Source organism: Triturus cristatus, chromosome 4_2, assembly GCF_964204655.1.
Source record: "Triturus cristatus chromosome 4_2, aTriCri1.1, whole genome shotgun sequence".
In the NCBI taxonomy this organism is placed as follows: Eukaryota; Metazoa; Chordata; class Amphibia; order Caudata; family Salamandridae; genus Triturus; species Triturus cristatus.
This window is the reverse complement of record NC_140586.1, coordinates 327,567,572-327,586,810: the sequence shown is the minus strand read 5'-3', so window position 1 is coordinate 327,586,810 and position 19,239 is coordinate 327,567,572. Positions and strand designations below refer to the sequence as shown.

The following is a 19,239-nucleotide window of genomic DNA, read 5'->3' as shown; positions in this document are numbered from 1 at the left end:
CTCATCCAAGAGGGGAAACTCATATCGAACGCATCAATCAAATGTACGCTAGACGCCGCAGACACTGCTTCTAGGGCGGTCAATACAAGCATTCTACTTAGACGTCATGTATGGCTACGTATTTCAGGCTTTAAGCCGGAAGTACAAACAACAATACTTGGTCAACCATTCAACCAAGAGCAACTATTTGGGCCAGCAGTAGATACTGCACTTGAAGATGAAAAAAGATAACGAGACTGCTAAATCAATGGGAGCATGACAGTCTCCACAACCACCAGGCTCCTTTCGACGCTCCTTCTATAGAGGAGCCTCCAAAAATGTGGCGACAGATACCTCTTTCACTTTCAAAACCTCCGCGCAAACATCCCCTAACAGAGGATATTTTAGAGGAGGATATAGGGGAAACCACACCAAGGGCCGAGGTCGGGGCAATACCAACACCCGCACCTCTCCAGCCACTAAACAGTGACTTGCCTCCACTCCCCCCCCCCCCCCCCCCCCGACCATTCCACTCCGGTCGGGGGAAGACTCCAACAGTTCCTACCTGTCTGGAATTCCATTACAACAGACAAGTGGGTAAGACAAATTATCCAATTTGGTTACTGCCTCGAACTCACAAACACCCCCCCACACATACCACCCAAACACCGTCCAATGTCACCACACCATCTTGCACTCCTCAAACCGGAAATTCGGTCCTTGCTTCAAAAACACGCAATAGAACCAGTTCCACTCCAACATCAGGGTACCGGAGTATATTCTCTATACTTCCTAATCCCCAAAAAGGACGAGACGTTAAGACCCATACTCTACCTCAGACTACTAAATCAGTACATACACTCAGATCACTTCCATATGATCACTCTCCAACAAGTCCTCCCACTACTTCAACAAGACGACTTCCTTGCCACATTGGACCTCAAGGACGCATAATTTCACATCCCCATGCATCCTGCTCACAGGAAGTACCTAACATTTGTGGTAGACGGACAGCACTATCAGTTTACGGTCCTCCCATTCGGAGTAACAACTGCACCCAGGGTCTTCACCAAATGCCTAGCAGTAGTGGCAGCGCACCTCAGGAGACAACAAATCCATGTCTTCCCGTATCTCGACGATTGGCTCATAAAAGCCAATACTTTCGACAAATGCGTTCTCCACACTCACCGCACTATTCAAACCTTACACGATTTGGGATTTACCATCAACTATCCCAAATCTCAACTGCAACCCTCCCACATACATCAATATCTGGGAGCCACCATAAATACTTCCAAGGCCATAGCTTATCCCAGCACAGCCAGGATAGCCAATATACAAAACCTCATCTTAAAATTTCAAACTCAACACACTCTTCCAGGAAGAGTGTTTATGCAACTGTTAGGCATGATGGCGCCATGCATCTCCATTGTGCCTCACGCTCGACTGCAAATGCGCCCCTTGCAAGAATGTCTAGCACAACAGTGGAACCAGGCTCACAGACAACTTACCGATCTGGTGTTGGTGGACAGTCGCTCACTGAAATGGTGGAACACCATCAACCTGTCCAAAGGGCGACCGTTCTTAGAGCCTCTTCCACAAGTAGTGCTGACAACCGACGCATCTCTCACAGGGTGGGGAGCCCATCTCCTACAACACACCACTCAGGGCAAATGGACCACTCAACAAAAACTGCTCCATATCAATCACCTAGAGCTTCTAGCTGTGTTCCTTGCACTGAAATCTTTTCAAGTACATCTAAAGAACAAAACTGTCCTCATCCGCACAGACAACATGGCGGCCATGTATTACATACAAAAACAGGGGGGGATACATTCTCTTCAACTGTCCCAACTCCCACAGAACATTTGGAGATGGGCAATTCCCCAAAACATCTACCTGCTAGCGGAACACCTTCCAGGGGTTCACAACCAGATTGCCGATCTCCTAAGTCGACAGACACAACAAATCCACGAATGGGAATTACACCCCAAAGTCCTACTCCCATTCTTCCAAAAATGGGGCCAACCAGACCTAGACCTGTTTGCCACACACGAAAACAGAAAATGCCCAACCTTCGCCGCCAGGTTTCCACAGTCGAAGGGCAATGCAATATGGATGAACTGGTCAGGCAGATTTGCGTACGCTTTTCCGCCTCTCCCACTCATTCCATTTGTGGTACGCAAGCTCAAACAGTCTCTAAAACTGATTCTAGTAGCTCCCACTTTGGCACGTCAACCATGGTTCACGACACTTCTGGAACTCTCGCTAGTTCCACATCAAAAACTGCAACCATGGTTCACGACACTTCTGGAACTCTCGCTAGTTCCACATCAAAAACTGCGCCTTTCCCCGGCCTTATTAACCCAGAACCATGGAGAAATCAGACACCCAGATCCACAGCAACTGAACTTGGCGATCTGCCTCCTGAAGTCTTGGAGTTCGGTTACCTCAATCTCCCACCAGACTGTATGAATATCATAAAAGAAGCTAGAAGACCTACTACTAGGGCATGTTACGCTGCAAAATGGAAAAGATTTGCCATTTACTGCACTAACAATAATATACGTCCACTGGATGCTTCCATCCAAAACATTATTTGCTATTTACTACACTTGCAAAGATGCAATTTAGCGTATTCCTCCATACGTCTACACCTAGCAGCGTTGGCAGCCTACTTAAAAATCGACAACACTTGTCACTATTTAAGGTACCAGCAATCAAAGCCTTCATGGAAGGTCTCAAAAGAATTATTCCTCCCAGATTACCATCTTCTCCAGTGTGGAATCTAAATATTGTTCTAACAAGGCTCATGGGCCCTCCATTTGAACCTATGCATAAATGCGAACTGCAATTCCTTACATGGAAAGTGGCTTTCCTTATCGCAATCACATCCCTGCGAAGGGTAAGTGAGATACAGGCCTTAACTATTGAAGAACCATTCCTACAACTACATCGTAACAAAGTGGTTCTTAGGACAAACCCAAGATTCCTACCAAAAGTCATTTCCCCTTTCCATCCTAACCAATCAGTCTAGCTGCCAGTCTTCTTCCCTAATCCAGACTCAGTAGCTGAGAGGGCCCTTCATACCTTAGATATTAAAAGAGCCTTGCGTTATTACATCGACAGAACCAAAGCTTTTTGCAAAACCAAACAACTGTTTGTTGCTTTCTCTCCACCACATAAAGGCAACCCCATTTCAAAGTCAGGTATAGCCAGGTGGATAGTTAAATGTATCCAAATATGTTACCAAAAAGCTAAACGCACTCTTACAATTCCCCCTAGAGCGCACTCCACACGTAAAATAGGGGCTTCCATGGCATTCTTAGGGAGCATTCCCTTAGAAGATATTTGCAAAGCAGCCACTTGGTCTACCACACACACCTTCACTAAACATTACTGTGTTGATGTGCAATCCAAACAACAAGCTTCCGTAGGCCAAGCTGTCCTAAAAACTCTATTCCAAACTGCTGCAACATATACAGGTGATCACCGCTAGGGGAGACACTGCTATATAGTCTATCCTAAGTGTGTGATCTGCAGCTCATATGCCTCGAACGGAATATGCTACTTACCAGTATGCATCTGTTCTTGGCATGTAAAGCTGCAGAGCCACACACGCCCACCCACCTCCCCGGGACCTGTATCAGTTCCAGCATTGTCTTAATTAGACATTACACATGGACATCCTTTCTCTTTATTCTTATACACTCCATTTCCCATCATGGCGAAAAACAATCTGAGGATGGAGTGGATGCCCATGCGCAATGTTGTCCAGAGGAGGAGTCACCTATCTCGTGACCAAAAGGCTTCTTCCGAAGACGACAACAACCTGCAATCATCCGAGCCCAACACCAGATGGCGATCTTATCCTAAGTGTGTGGCTCTGCAGCTCTACATGCCAAGAACAGGTGCATACTAGTAAGTAGCATATTCCTTCCTCCTTTACTGAAATGCCCATTCAAGTCTGTGTACTGTATTTACAGATCTGTGCATGTCTCTGCAATAATACTGCAAGTCAAAACAAAGTGCATATACCATTACAATCCATACTGTATTACAACTGTGTATTTACTGCAAAGTACTTACAACTTACCTTTGACAGGCTTGCTTGGTTCTAAGAAATAAAATAACTAAAAGAATATCTGTATAGAAAAAATATTGTCTGAAGTTCAGTCTGTTTGTGAATTCATTTGCTGACTGAGTGTGTACAACATATGCCTAACACTGTCCTCTGATAAAGCCATACTGCTCGACCACACTACCAAAGATGTGAGAGTGAGGTGCTCTCAAACTTTACCTCTGCCTACCTTTGGGGTTCCAATGGACTCTGTGCACACTGTACCACACTTTGGTATAGTATATACAGAGCCAGCTTCCTACACCTTCCACCAGAAGATATGAATTAAAACGGACCTGCTACGTTACATGGTATGGATACAATAGTTACCAGATGAATCTGAAATGGTGAGATCTTACAGAATTCGAGTGCAACCTAACCTTTGCCTATTTAATAGTACATTTATTAGCCATTACAGCTCATACGTCCATACATAAGCAGCAATATTTCCCCATCCAGTAACCAGATGCTTGTAAAAAGGCAGTTTATCGAGTATTGGGGTATCTTTCATAGATTCACATGCCTGAATCATTCCCCGTCGCCGAGGCGGGAGTTCCACGGTAAATACAATGGAGGTGCCAAAAGTAAATAACAGTAGTAAGCTAAAAGAACAAGCATTTACAATGCAACGGTCTCGGCATTGTTAAAGTTAGAGCTATTGGCATTGCTCATGACAATGCCGTTTCTTTATTTTTGTTTATGTTTTTGTTTTTAAAACATTTAATGTCATGAGCAATGCCAATAGCTCTAACTTTACCAATGCCGAGACCATTGCATTGTAAATGCTTGTTACACATTGCCCTCGTAGGAGCAAGTGTGAAAAGTGGTGCAAATGTTATTAGCATATGGTGTAGCTCTTGTTCGTGTGCCTAAGAGACCTTGTTAGTGTGTTCTCAGAACCTGTCCTATAGGAAACACCCCCTCCCCCCACACCCAAGCATTGCTCTCCGTGGCTTATTTATTTTGGATTTTATATAGCACGGGCCACGTGGCCAGAGCGGTTTACGCTGGCGAAGGCAGAGCGCAGAGAACCATGTGCAAGCACACTGTGTGTAGTACAAAACACAGAAACAACGAGGGTGTAAATGCAAATGCAGATCATAAAATTATACCTGCACCGTCAGTTGCCTCGCTCGGTGAGCCGCAAACAGGACAAAATGTGTCTTTGATTGCCGAACATCCTTGAGAGAAACAGGTCTTCAGCAGACAGTCTTTTTTCACTCACACCATTGAAGGTGACAGGTGGCATCCCAACATTAAAAATAAGAGTCCTCCACTTTCTGTTCCAAAAAAATCTGATGACTAAAAAAAAAACATGGCGCAGCGGTAAGGCAATAATGCTACACTCGTATTTATGACGCTGAGAAACGTCAAACTTTCAGAGAGGCGCTATTTAAAGAAAACAAAGTATTGTTGTTTTTGGAGGGATCTCGGCAAACGACGCGCAGGAGGAAGGTGATTCATGGTGAGGTGACAGTCCCGTCGTTACATATAGAACAAACTGCCAGTTTCAAAAACAACTGGAAATGTTTCCATAGTAGTTCGTACCTTATATGCCTTCACGTATATGAAGTGGTGATATATCCGTTGAAATGTTCACCAGGGAGTGTGGCACATACTGCTTTGATGCGAAAACGTTTACATCCCTTCTATCCACTAACAATTCCCCCCTCCCCCAAACAACACAACAAACTAACACCACGGCATATATTTTCGTTGCAGGTTCACTCTTCAAACCTTTTTCCTTCTTACAGTGCAGATATGAAGGGTTAATGCCTTCTAACAAATAATATGGCGGAAGTGGGCAGCGAAGGCAACGATTCCCTTTCGTTTGGTTTTTATTGAAGAAAACAAACCATGCAGTTTTGGGTTCCCAGTTAAAAGAAAACAAACATTAAAGAAAGAGTGCCGGCAAAAGAGTGGCTTTACTTCTCTAGCGCTTCGGGCTGAACAAACCGCCTCTGTGCGCTACGAGCTGATATACTCTGGTCGGTCCAGTGTTTCTCGGGCTGGGTGTGGACAGCAACCCCTCCCGTCTTGAATTGCGGGGACAGACTTTACACATACGACAATGCGCTCACTTCTCATCCGGGCATTGTGTAAACCTCACCATACCTACAAAAATATAAACCGAGCAGGGGACTTCAGTACCTCATTTTAACGCCCCTTTGCTATACCCACCCACCCCCACACGCACCTTATCTCTGATCGTGGCAACCTCCCGGGTAGTTGAAAAACACTCGCGCGCTCTGGGCTCCATGCGGCGAGAAGCCGCAAGCGCGTTTGGCCCATTTGGTAGCTTTGCGGCGCTGTGAAAACAAGCACACCACTGCCTTTCTCCGAGGCGAAGCAGAAATGCCTCGGAGAAAGGCAGCGGAGCTTTCGGATTCGGGGGCGTGTTCTCCTCCTGCCATTGGCTGGAGGAGATAATTGGACTTCTTGAGAAAAACACGCCCCCGAATCCGAAAAGGACGGGGCCTGTTCGGAGTGACGGACCTCTTCTCCAATGGCTGGCCAGCATTCAAGAGGCCAGCCAAGGGAGAACAGGGGAGAAGAGGGGCGGGTTCAAGCCCCTCTTCTCCAAGTCATTAAATCTCCGACTTCCGGTTCTGCCTTCGGCAGTCCGGCGGTCTTCGACCTAAAAAGCATAAGGCCTAAATCTTAGTAGCCTATCTACATCATTATAGTGAAAAAGAACCAAACTTTGGTTCCAACCAATCGGCTACCAGCACCCTCATCATGTGGAAGGGAGTCTCCCTGAGTGCCACTCAGTTCTTCTAAGTTTTCTTCAGAATGTCTGACAGGAAAGCTCTTTTGACCCTGCAGGACCTGTGATAAAAAGAGGGTCCATGTGGATGACCAGCATAAGGACTGCATTTATTGCCTTTATCCCAAACATGAGGTAAAAAATTGCAAGATTTGCCGTACCTTCCCTACTAAAACGCTTTGGGATAGAGAGGCAAGGCTGCTCTTGTGGCTCAAATCTTCTTCGGCTGAAGATGACAGCGCGTCGACTTCCAGCAAAGGAGCCAGATCACATGACAGCTCTTGAAGTCATCACATGATGTTTCTGATTCTCGACAAAGGTCACCAAACTTTTCCTCTGGGTCAACGCTGTCTCCGTCATCCACAGCAGGCAAGGACTCCAAGGCAAAAACTAAGTAAAAGCCATATTAAATCTGTCACGGTGACTACTTTATCTACTATCTCTGACTTCTGCCTCATCATCTACGGCTACTATTTCTACTTTGGCCATTCAATCGCCTATTCTGTCTACAAGAATCTCTATCTCTACCAAGAAACCAGTTCTTGAGATGTCGTAGACGAGAAAATTAAAATCACCGTCGACTACCACATCGACGTAGAGTTCATCGATGGTACCCTTGACGAAGTCTCTGTTGTCGACTAAGATCTCATCGTCAAAGAAGTCCACGCCGTCAACCTTTGCCTATTTAAGAGTACATTTATTAGCCATTACAGCTCATACTTCCATACATAAGCAGCAATATTTACCCATCCAGTAACCAGATGCTTGTAAAAAGGCAGTTTCCTCCATATGGTGTTCAACAACTGCAGGGTATTTTGAATGTAGTATTAGTAGGACTATTGTGATCATACTTTGTAATAATGCATAACGCTTCTCTGAAAAATCCAGCACTATAGATTGTCTTTTTAGTTGCTATTCCCTCTTTAAATGTCAAAGAAATAGTCGGTGTCCTAGTTGAAAAACCATATTTGATTATTCAAAAACAGTCCTCATTAGATTGCGCCTAAAATGTATACCTGAGGGGATTTCATCCTTTCATGCTAATCAAATAATTCAACTGCTATCCTTTTTGAGAATAGCCGAGGGATACAGTAGAGCGCTTCTTTGAATGTGGGAAGGATGATTATGTCCTAGATCAGGGTTCTCCAAATTCGTCCTTGAGGTGCCGGATCCATGCCAGATTTTTAGCATAGCCACATTTTGATAAATGTAGAAATTTAAAAATCTGGTATGGATCCGGCCCTCGGGGGGACTGTTATTGGAAAACCCTGGTCTAGAGACAAGAGACAATCTCAGAAAAACAAAATTTTGTGTTGCTCATGTGTCACAAGCATTATGTTCCTCAATAAGAACTATTAGCAGGTGGATAGCTCAACCTTCCAAATTAGTTTGGTGGAAGACACATTCTACTAGAAAGAAGGCAGCAACTTCGGCTTTAATGTCTAATGTAGATTTATAGACCCATGCATGGCAGCAATGTGGTCATCAACACAAATGCTCACTAAACACTACTGAGTGGATATAGAAAGAAGCAGGGCAGTAGTAGCTCCAGATAGTTATAAATATGTAAATGAAGGCGAAGGTTTTAAAGCGAATGTTCTAGATTCACATGCAACTCTCCTGTCTCTCTGATGGAGGAGAGTTACTGTAAATGTAAAAGAAAATGGCGGACCCTTTAGGTGCATTGTGGGCTCGTAATAAATGTCATGGTGAGTCATACTGAACTGCCTAGATTGATTCTCGCAAAAGCAACAGTTGATGGACAGAATGCAGAACAATGTCATACATTCACCCCAGTACAGAGATCTGGGCCTAAATCCATCGTTTTTTTGGTCACCATGCCGTTCCAGTTTGAACCCAGCCATATACAAATCAGTGTTGACCCTGTGCCTCATGGGAACAGTCCAGCCCGAACTGCCAAGCCAGTCCATCCTGGACTGGAAACAAGCATCCTAGGACCGGTTTCGGTAGTTCGCTCTGGACTGTTCCCATGAGGCACAGGGTCAATACTGATTTGCATATGGCTCGGTCCAAACTGGTGTGGCGTAGTGGGCAAAAGAACGATGGATTTAACCCAGATCTTTTGACTGGGGGAGAATGTTTGCATTGTCAGCATTCCGTCCATTATTTGTTTGCTGTAACACAATAGATTGATTCTCAACCAGAGGAATGTTGCGAATGAAATTCCTATCTGACAAACACTTGACAGTATAGTGCACTCCATGCGACTCTAGAAGAGCTTTAAGCTGCAAAACCATTCTTGTAGGCAAGTGATTTTCATATGCCTGTACACTCCCCTGTTTAACGATTTCCAACACTGACTTAACTGCCTCCTAAGAATGACCCAAGCCTCTTGAAAGGTCACAAAAGTTTATAGCGTATTCTTCTGTGTTTAGATAATCTAAGGATATTTCTATTGTTTGAGAGCATTTAATAAAGCTATTTATAATTTGCAAGAGCCTTTTTGACTCATTGTGGTGTTTCTGTAGTTTAGGGCATGTATGACATTGTTGGATTATTATTCTATCATCCTGTTGCAAATAATAGTGCCAGTACTGTTTCCTACTCCAAGGATCATAAGGGGCTGAGGAGTAGAAGCAACCCTGTGTTTCTGGATATGTGCTTTCTGGATAGATAGTTCCATATTGGCATGCACTTGTCTAGCTTTTAAGATGTTACTGCCCATCTAAGGGACGTTTTGAGTGATGATCTTAGAGAACAATCCATTTATATTGAACATGAATAAATGGGAATGCAGATTGTCTGCAAACTGGTGTCTATGGGCAATGAATATGCTCTAGAAAGTCACCCACTGTAAGAAAGTGCCCTCTTTTTGGCAAACCATTTATGTACTTTGAGTGTGCCCTGGGTTCCTGACAACCTAAAATTGCATTGATACAAAACCCAGTTAGCACTTTTTGTCCACATATCTGGGGGGGTGGATTTCTCTCGACATGGCACACATCCCTATGTGCCATGCCTACAACACACTGCCCTGGCATAGGTAAGCCATCCCTCTAGCTGGGTGCACCGTACCAGTGGTGACGGTACAGGTGCGTGAGCCCTGTACCCCTACAGTGTCTAGACCAATTCTTAAACATCGTAAGTGCAGTAATGTCATTAAGAGTTTAAGGTGCTGGTAATTTGTCATTATGAACTCCACAGCACCATAATGGCTTTACTGAAAGCCAGTGTGGGATTTTATGAAAAAATTCAGTCATAGGACATCTTAGAGATGCCCCCTGAAAAACAACCATCCTCTGGTGGGTTCCCTGACTGGTACTAACCAGCCTGCTACCACGAGATATATTTCTGAAACCCCTGGGGTGCGACCCTTCACTCCATGAGCCCAGAAACAAAGCCTTTCTTGGGTGGAGGTATTCACACCTCTCCCCGGTCTGGAAGAGCCATCTGGGGGAGCTTGAAAGGCCTTGCCACCTTTTGTAATGTGACCCCCAGCCTCTCTTGCTCAGGAGCAGGCCCCCCTTCCTGTCTCCCCTCCTTTTTTGGCTGGAAGACGGGCAGGAAAAATTAGAGCAGCCCAGAAGGTGTGCCCACCTCTGTCAACCCCACCCCTCGTGTGAGAGGCAAGGTGAAGCCCACTCTTCAGTGCTCGCTATCTTGCAGATGGCAGGCAGTCTCCAATCTGGGTTAGGGATTGTGCCCCCTCCCCCACGTGAGGTGCACACCAAGGGTGTAGTCACCATAAGGTCAGCCTATTGGCTACTGACCTACACACCCCTAAAACGCCCCCTAAATACTGTATTTAGGGGGCAGCCCTGAACCAAGAAGACAGATTCCTGCAACCTACGAAGGAGGACGAAAGACTGCGTCCAGCAAAGGAGACTGCAGAGAAGAACTGACTTGGCCACAGCCATACCTGCCCGTCTGCAGTATCCAGCGATCCTGCGCCAAAAGTCGCCTTCTCCTGCAGCTAGCGACCTCCAGAAACCTGGGAGGACTGACTGCCTTCAACAAAGACCGGATCTCCTGTGAATAGCAGCTCTGTTCAAATGAAACTCCCAAGACAGACTATGAGCCTTCTGAGGACAAAGAAACCTGACGCCTGGAACCACCACTGCTCCCGATGCCTATGGCTCAAATCTTGGTGGCCCACCGGTCCCAGCGAGGTCCCCCCAGGGCTACACGTTCAATCAGCAAATGATGCTTCACACTCGAAGACTGAACTCGGACCAATTTGATTTGTATAAAAATATAATTTAGTTAATATTTATTTTCTAGAACCAAGCAAGCCTGGTACAGGTAATTGTCGACGGAACTTTTCAAGGCAGGTTAAACAAGACAAGCAAGCTGAATGAAAATGACTTTTAGAGGTTTGTAAAAACTTTGAATACAGTTGAAATTACTGTTAGATTTCTTTTGATTAATTTACAGATTACTTTATGCATTACTTTTTCTACTCCGTGAGATATGCCTAGACATCACACTGGGACATTTCCTTTAGAAAAGATAAGCACAGCCATTTTTAGTATGTACCAGTCTTGCTTGGTTTTAGAAAATAAATGTAACTAAATGTTATTTACCTTTTCTCTAGGAAATGGCCCAGTGTGATATCTAGGCATATCACATGGAGTAGAAAAGGTTACTTAAAAAGTAATCCAAAAACTAACGTACAAAGTAATCTGTATAGTAACTGAAAAGTGATTTCGAAATTGACTTACCTGCAAATCAGCCCACTGCATTCGAACCTGCACTGCATTCAACCGTAACACATTGCATAAGATTTATTTCACTTATTTCACTTACCTGCACCAGGCGTGGCTTGGTTCTGGAATTAAAATAACGTAATATTTTTGATACAAGCAAATTGGTCTGCATTCAGTCTAAGTTTGTGACATCATTTGCTGCCTGAGTGTGTGCAACAAATGCTTAACACTACGCTCTGATAAAGCCTTACTGCTTGTCCACACTACTACAAATGGAGAGTAAGGTGCAATCAAAACTTACATCTGCCTACCTTTGGGTATCCACTGGACTCTTTGCACACTATACCTCGTTTTGTTATAGTAAATACAGACCCAGCTTCCTACAAATGTTGATTGCTTTTGATCATGACAGTTTCTCAAGAACCATATAGCAATTTGAAACCTTTGCAGTTGAGAGCGTAGATAATGGAAGATTCTAACGAGGAAAATTGTCTGCCGTATTGAAGTCAAACATGTTGCATAACACACTGGTTTGAATTCAAATTTTACCGCCATATCTTGTATTTCGATTGGTTGGGGTTTAATTTCACTATTTCAATCTGCAAGTGTGATTAAAACTTTAAAACAATTGTGTACAAAAATCAGGGTTTATTTTTTATTTTTTTACTGCTTCGGAGTCTGGCTTGACTGTTTGTGCCAGAAGTGTTGGAGGATCTCACACACACACACACACACACACTTGTGGCCTTTATTTCATCATGCCCTAAATATCTTTTTTATTTTTTTAAGGCTTGCACGTTGAAGTCTTTGTAACTCAAGTGAACTACAGTTTTCTGTAGTGATTGACTGACTGGATCTGCCTTTGTATGCTGATTTTTAGGATATATGGACCTTCTGAATGGCATGATTTATGTCTACTGCTACCCATCTTTCTGAATCTTGTCCAAGCTTGTAGCTCAGGATCTATTTTTGTATCTTTTAAGGTGCTCAGAGTGAAGTAGATTACTCGGAGCAGTTGAACTTCAGTGATGAGGAAGAACAGGGAGGCACTCCCAGAGAGAGAGGGGAGAGCAGGTAAGCCAATTATGTCCTTTTTGTGAGCCTAAAACTGAGTGTGAGGTTAGGGGGTGTCAGCTGCTTCTCCATTTATATGTTCTTGCCATATCCCTTCTAGAAATAAATTGCTGATTACAAACCTTTGAGAACATACCAACTTGAACAAATAAGGAGCAAAACAAACTTGTTTATTTAGGGCCTGACCCTATAGAACCGTGCTATTTAAATTGCTATGGATTCCCCAGTTGTTCTCCTTATTTGAATTGGCAACTCATGCTTTTCTTAAACATATTTATGTATTCTTTCTTCTGAATCTTCATTTGTTGTTGACTTTCCAAGGACCTATTGCAAGTCTTGCTGCTCTGCAAGCTCCGATACCTTGTTCTTTTTCTTCTAATGCCCTTTTAGTATGCAATTAAAGGAAAGCATTTAGACAATTAATTGTTAACACAGTGTATCTTGTTTTTTAATACAAATTTAAATATTTATTACAGTTCTATCTCGGGATTTTGCTTACTTTGTTCCTTACTAAGGACCATCAAAACATATTTCTTTGTGTGCTTTCTAGCCGCGAGGCGGATGAGAACATCACCAAACCAGAGCATGCAAAAGGTCCAGAGAACAGCGGAAGCAAGAAAGGAGATGAACGAAGCGGCCCCAGAAAATGGGGTGAATTACCATCCTCTCAGGCACCTTCTCAGCCCACTGCTGTGAAAGGGCCCCTTGCTAGAAGCCTCCCGCAACAGAATCAGGTTTGTCGCGCTTTACGGAATTAAGCTGTACTGTAGACCTCCTGAGAGCGAATCACATTGTCCTGTTGGAGTGTTACTGAAGACCCCTTTGTCAATGCTGTAAACATGTTAATTCTGCAGCAACCTGATTGGATTTATGTGGCAGGCTTGTAAATAAAGGATCTCATTTGTAAAAAAGAAAAAAATAGTAATAAAGAATGGTATGGTGTAATATTATGTGTAATTCATATTGTGCCCTAAGCCCCAACAGTGGTTGACGCAGATTTCACTTACGTCTTAGAAGTAAGAAAGCCAATGGTATGGAACGCATAACAGCCAATACTATTGAGTGTCATATTTTTGAATGTTGCTAGTCCAGCTTTCTCAAAAGCGGTTTTTAATGCTCTGTGGCTGAGGATTGCAGCAGTTAGCCGTTTTTAATGATGTATAACCAATATTATTTGGTGAAATGAGTCTGGGAATCCACCTAGGTGGTCTACTTATGAGAGGCCTGTCTATGAAGGCCACAATGGGCCACCCAGTTGGCCAAGCAGCTGTATAGCACATACCTTAATTTCTGTTCAGTGGGATGGCATTATAAAGTTTACTTGCATATGCATAGCAATGCCTTAGGGCAATGGTTGTGAAACTAATGCAGGTCCAAGGGTTAAGGGTAAACAACGGACTATTCAGTATGCAGGCATTTTGTGATACTTGTAGTTGGTGAGGCACGGCTCGAATGCCCCCTGATGACAAGCTGCAACAGCAATACCCTCTCCGAAGAGTGACGTTTGCGACCAAACCTTTCCAGATGGCCTCGCACCAAATGCATGTGCCTCATTCACATTTATTGCTAAGTATGTGGTCTGTAGCCTGTTAATGGCTGTGAATTCGTATGCAAATCCAGAAACCTTTTGTTTCCTTCCATCATGAGATCTTCATATCTAAACACCTTTATATTTGTATAGAAAGTATTATCCTTATTCTTGAGAGGATGACAAAAGATAAATCTTTTATAAAAATGAATAAATTAAAAAAAAATCTCTCATTCTCTATTGGTGTCTTAATTTTGTGGAAGCATATTCTAGAAATGTGGCCGTGTTTGAAACTGTGCCAGAGGCAGTTTTCTAGGCAAAACTACATGGTGGAATAGAGCCGAGGTACACTGTGATCGGTTTATAGGGCTTGTGTTTTGCAGTTTTGTTTAAGGAGAGCATTTGCCTAGGGAAACCTAGATAGGTCCATGAATTCATGACCCATGGGACAGGTAGAGATTACCTGGATCAATGAATCGCCAACAGCTGCACTGGCAACAGCAGCTCATTCTCCCCTGCTTATCTGAGATGAAACTGAGGCCATGTGTATTCTTTCTTATAGGAGCTCAAGTCCCCCCTCCCCATCTGTCCCCATACTGCAGCAAGTATTTCAAACCCCATTTTGTTGGCCTGAAGATTGTATTCCTGTGTAGAAACAAACTGCTTCTACACTCCATTGTCTGGCAATTTGCGTTTTTAATCCGTTATGCTCTGGTTCATTGTTTTTAATCTTTGACTTGTGCTTAATTCGTTAAAATTGAATTTCCAAGTTTACCTACTTATTTCTATTTATAAGGAGCCTAAGTCAGTCTGGAGCTGTGAAGTGAAGGCTTTTTTAAACTTGCCAAACTCTTCTGGTACCTAAACAGCCACGAGAGTACCCTTCTTTGGCTTCAGTACCTATGGGGAGGGTCCTTAAAGACTCAAGGTGTCAGTGAAAGGCCAGCAGCAAATTCCAGCCCAGATTCAGTTGCTTCTGGTCAGCAGGGTACTTCCAAGAAAAGGCCTTTTGCGGTTAATTTCAGTGTAGCCTCACAGGAGGTCAACCATTGACCCTTAGGTCCACTTTCTCTTGGGTACAAGAGTTTTGAAAAGTACTCCTTTTTGACATGGTCACCCCCACATTATGCCTGATATTTAATGCACTTTTGTCTGAAGTACACTGGGTTCCTGCTAACCAGTTCCCCAGTGCCATCTCTTTCCCAAAACTGTACAATTGTTCCCACAATCAGCAAGGTCTTTAGTACCCTCTATAAGTCCCTGATAAATGGTGCCCCTGGCGCTTGAGGTACTAAAGAGGTTCCCCCAAGGGCTTCAGCACAAATTGTGCCGGCTTAGGGACCCCTCACCAAACTTGTACTGGACTGCTATCGAAGGCTGCATGTTTTGGTGCAACACTAAAGACATGACCTGACACACATCCCTGTGTGCCAGGTCAGCTAGCACTGCTTGTAGTACTTGTAAGTCACCCCTGCTGCAGGTGTTAGAGCACTAAGGCAGACTGCTTGGTTTTACATGTGAGGGTCTACCTGCTTGAGCAGATATGCTACTGTGCTGGTCAGTTTGTTCCCTTACTGCAAGAGGACAGGGAAGCCATTTTTGCCATTTTAGAACTTGTGCTGTACAATGGTGAAAATGGTTTCCCCCAGCTACATGATGGCGTCACTGAAAATAGGGATGTTTGGAATCCGACATCTTGGATTGATCAGCCCACTCTGATTCAAGTGTTGAATTCACCAATACATGAGCACAGAGGGCACCTTAGAGGTGCCCCCTAAAAACCTACCAGCCCCTGGCGTGCTCTGTTTTTTGCCAGCCTGCCACTCGAGTCACTGTACTGACCTCGTAGGGTGTGAATGTTTTGCTCTCAGGAGACCTAGGACTAAAGCCTGTCTTGGAACAGCGTGCCCCACCCCCTCCCTCAGGATGACCTGCTTATTAGCCTTGCTAGACTGGAAAGCTTCAAAGAGCTGCCATCTTTGAAATGTGAATCTTGTTCCCCTCACCGGAGAGGAAGCAGACTCCCTTTGTCCAGAGCCCCTTTGGCACCTGAACAAGTGGTAAAATTAGCCCGTCGGGTAGGCGTGCTGCCCCAGGCTAGTACAACCCTTAATGTGGGCTAAACTGAGGTGGATACAAATTTTCAGAAGTAGCCATCTTTGTGATGGCATACTTAGGAATTCTAGGACAGGATTATGCCCACTTCCCACAGAAAGTGGTCATGTAGGGAGCGTAGTAAGCCCAAGGGTCAGTAGCCCATTGGCTACTTACCGACACACCCCTCACACCCTTAAATTCAGTATTTAGGGGAGCCCCTGGCTCCAGAAGAACAGATCCTGCAGTACTTCAGAAATTGCACTATCGTCTTTTGAACTAAAGAATTCATAATTTAAAATTTACTTACCTGAACAATTTTCTTCTGATGCCTAAACATATATAAAGATACTTGCTAATTGATGTGGATCTACTTCTTGAGTCGTCTCATTTATTGACCATTGTGTGTATTTTCAGATGTCTTGCACTCCTTTGTGATGAGCCAAAGGCTGTTCAACCAAACTACCTTATAGCAGAGCACCTTGGTATTGCCATAGCAAGCCCCTGACCACTCATAAAGGAACACCTGTACTCTGTAGATGGTATATCAGATTTTTGAGTTATCACAAAGAGCCAGCTTTCTACACTGATTTTCGATTCTGACAGTGCACTGGGGCCAGTTAAGCAGACCTCTGTGCCAGTGCTCCTTCCCTAAAACAAAGTATTGGCCAATTGTGCTACAGTTGGCAAAGAATTGTAGCCCCCTGTAAGTCCCTAGTAAATGGTACCCCAGGTACATTAGGGCATGGGTACTAGATAGGGTCCCTAAGGGCTGCAGCATATCTCATTTTGATATATCATATAAAGAGTCCTCTTCCTACAAAGAGGGAACTGGTCCTGTCCTTTAGAGCTCATTTCAGGGCATAGACTGCATATCCAGTCCTCTTCTGATTGTCCACAGGTTTAGAAAGTGTTGCATGGTGATGCATGGGGTACCATATAGATGTCTGGCACCAGCTAATGAGTTGAGTGTCTCCTGGACATGCCCGATCAATGGAGTAAAAGTTCCCAGGGGCAACCCAACTCACTTTTTCTGATAAAGGCTTCTAACTTCAGATTCCTTGTCTTTTGAATCATTCCCCAGGCGTTAGACTGGATCCGGAAAGTGCAGGAAGCAGACTCTGCACACTATACCTTACTTTGACATAGTACATGCAGAGTCCAGTGAAACCCCAAAGGTACGCAGAGGCTAAAGTAGATAATACCTTACTTTTTATTTGTGGTAATGTGGGCGAGCAGTAAGGCTTTATCAGAGGGTAGTGTTTAGTATTTATTGTACACACTCTGGCAAGAAATGTCACCCACTCAAGGACTGAACTCTGACCAATTTGTTTTGTATAAAATATTATTTAGTTGTATTTTATTTCTAGAACCAAGCCAGGTCTCGTATAGGTAAGTGTAATAGTACTTTGCAAGAATAATGCAGTTAAATACAGTTTGAATGCAGTTGAATTGGTTACAGTTAAGTCACTTGTTCATTTACTCATTGAGATTACTTTGTAAGTTACTTTTCAGATTACTTTTCTACTCCGTTTGATGTACCTGATATCACACTGGGACATTTCCTAGATAAAAGGTGAGTAAATCAGTTTTTGTAAATATACATTTTCCTAACCCCTTCGCTGTGGCGCGAATTCCGCCGCAGCGCTGGGGGGTGAGCGCGGCGCCGCCATGCTCATGACGGAACCATGCCGTCATGAGTCACGGGCGAGCTGTGCTCATGACGGCGTGGTTCCGTCACGACTCCGCCCACTCTCTATTTCGCCCGCACAGGCGGGGAATTAGTGCCGCGTGGGAGGAGCGGCCGCCAACGGCCGCAGCATGACGGAACCACGCAGTCATGAGCACACGCTGCCCGTGGCTCATGACGGCGTGGTTCCGTCATGAGCACGCAAGGGGTTAAGGTTTCGTACTATGTCCCAAATCCACACTTAAAACATTTTTCTCAGAAAAGCAGTCAAGGCCATCCTATGGGAGGAAATGATGTTATCGGTGTAACGGTAGGTGCTTAGTTTTGCGAGTTGATTTTCTGGGGTTAGTACAAGGGTTCCCCCAGGGTCAAGGATGCACTCGCAAAGCACCCTCAGCTGGACTCGGGTGGCCAGGAGCAGAGTGCTGAGGCCCAATGTTACCTAATGGGGGGGGTAGAGGGCCTCCGTTTGGTGGCTGCTCACGAGTAGGCCACAAGGTTGTGGGAGCAAAGCTCCTGGTGTTTGGCTTAGGGCAAAGGGGAATCTCAGTTAGCATACAAGGTGCACCTGCAGCTACACAGTGGTGGCTGGGTGCTGTTTTGGCTTTGGGTGCCCTGTTTTCAATGGGAGTTGCTGGTTTTGGATTTTGGCTGCAGGCTCGGTCCCGGAAGACTTCTGGGAGGAACCAACAGCTGGGTAGGTAAGTTGACAAATTACTAGCTCCATGTACTCTTAATGACATTACTGCACTTACAATGTCGAAGAATTGGTCTAGACACTGCAGGGGTACAGGGCTCATGCACCTGTACCCTCACCACTGGTATAGTGCACCCAGCTAGAGGGGTGGCTGACCTATGCCAGGGCAGTGGGTTGTAGGCACGGCACACAGGGATGTGTGCCATGTCGACTCTTCACTTTGTTCTGCACCTGAACACGCAGCCTGCAATGGCAGTGAGAGTGTAAAGGTACAGGGCTTCTAAGGGGGGCAGAATTAGTGCTGCAGCCCTTAGAGTCCTTCCCAGGCCACAGTGCCCTGGGTACCCATGGTACCTTTTACTAGGGACTGACATGTGGCCAGAGAGGTGCCAATTGGGGGTACAAGGTATAGTTTTGGGAAAGAACACAGGACCTGGAAACCTGATTGGCAGAGACCCTGGGCATATCAAGTCAACGTACATCAGTAGTCTGGCAACAAGTGGGGGGCTTACTACAAGAGAAACCCAGCTTCCTACAGCAACCGGCCACCCTAGTGCTGTTGAGGGTGTTACAAGAGTGCATTCTTGACCCTGGGGGAACCCTTTATTTTAACCCCAGAAACT

The 19,239-nt window shown here is 44.6% G+C and overlaps 1 protein-coding gene across 3 annotated transcripts in view; it reads left to right on the top strand.

Moving 5' to 3' along the window:
• PRRC2C (proline rich coiled-coil 2C) overlaps positions 1-19,239 on the top strand; it is a 1,321,979-nt gene that overhangs the window by 231,272 nt on the left and 1,071,468 nt on the right. For all 3 annotated transcript variants that reach the window (XM_085601696.1, XM_085601697.1, XM_085601695.1), the window contains exons 9-10: positions 12,517-12,607; positions 13,158-13,341. In XM_085601696.1, coding sequence (XP_085457822.1) covers positions 12,517-12,607; positions 13,158-13,341 — 275 coding nt within the window. The remainder of the gene's footprint in view (positions 1-12,516; positions 12,608-13,157; positions 13,342-19,239) is intronic.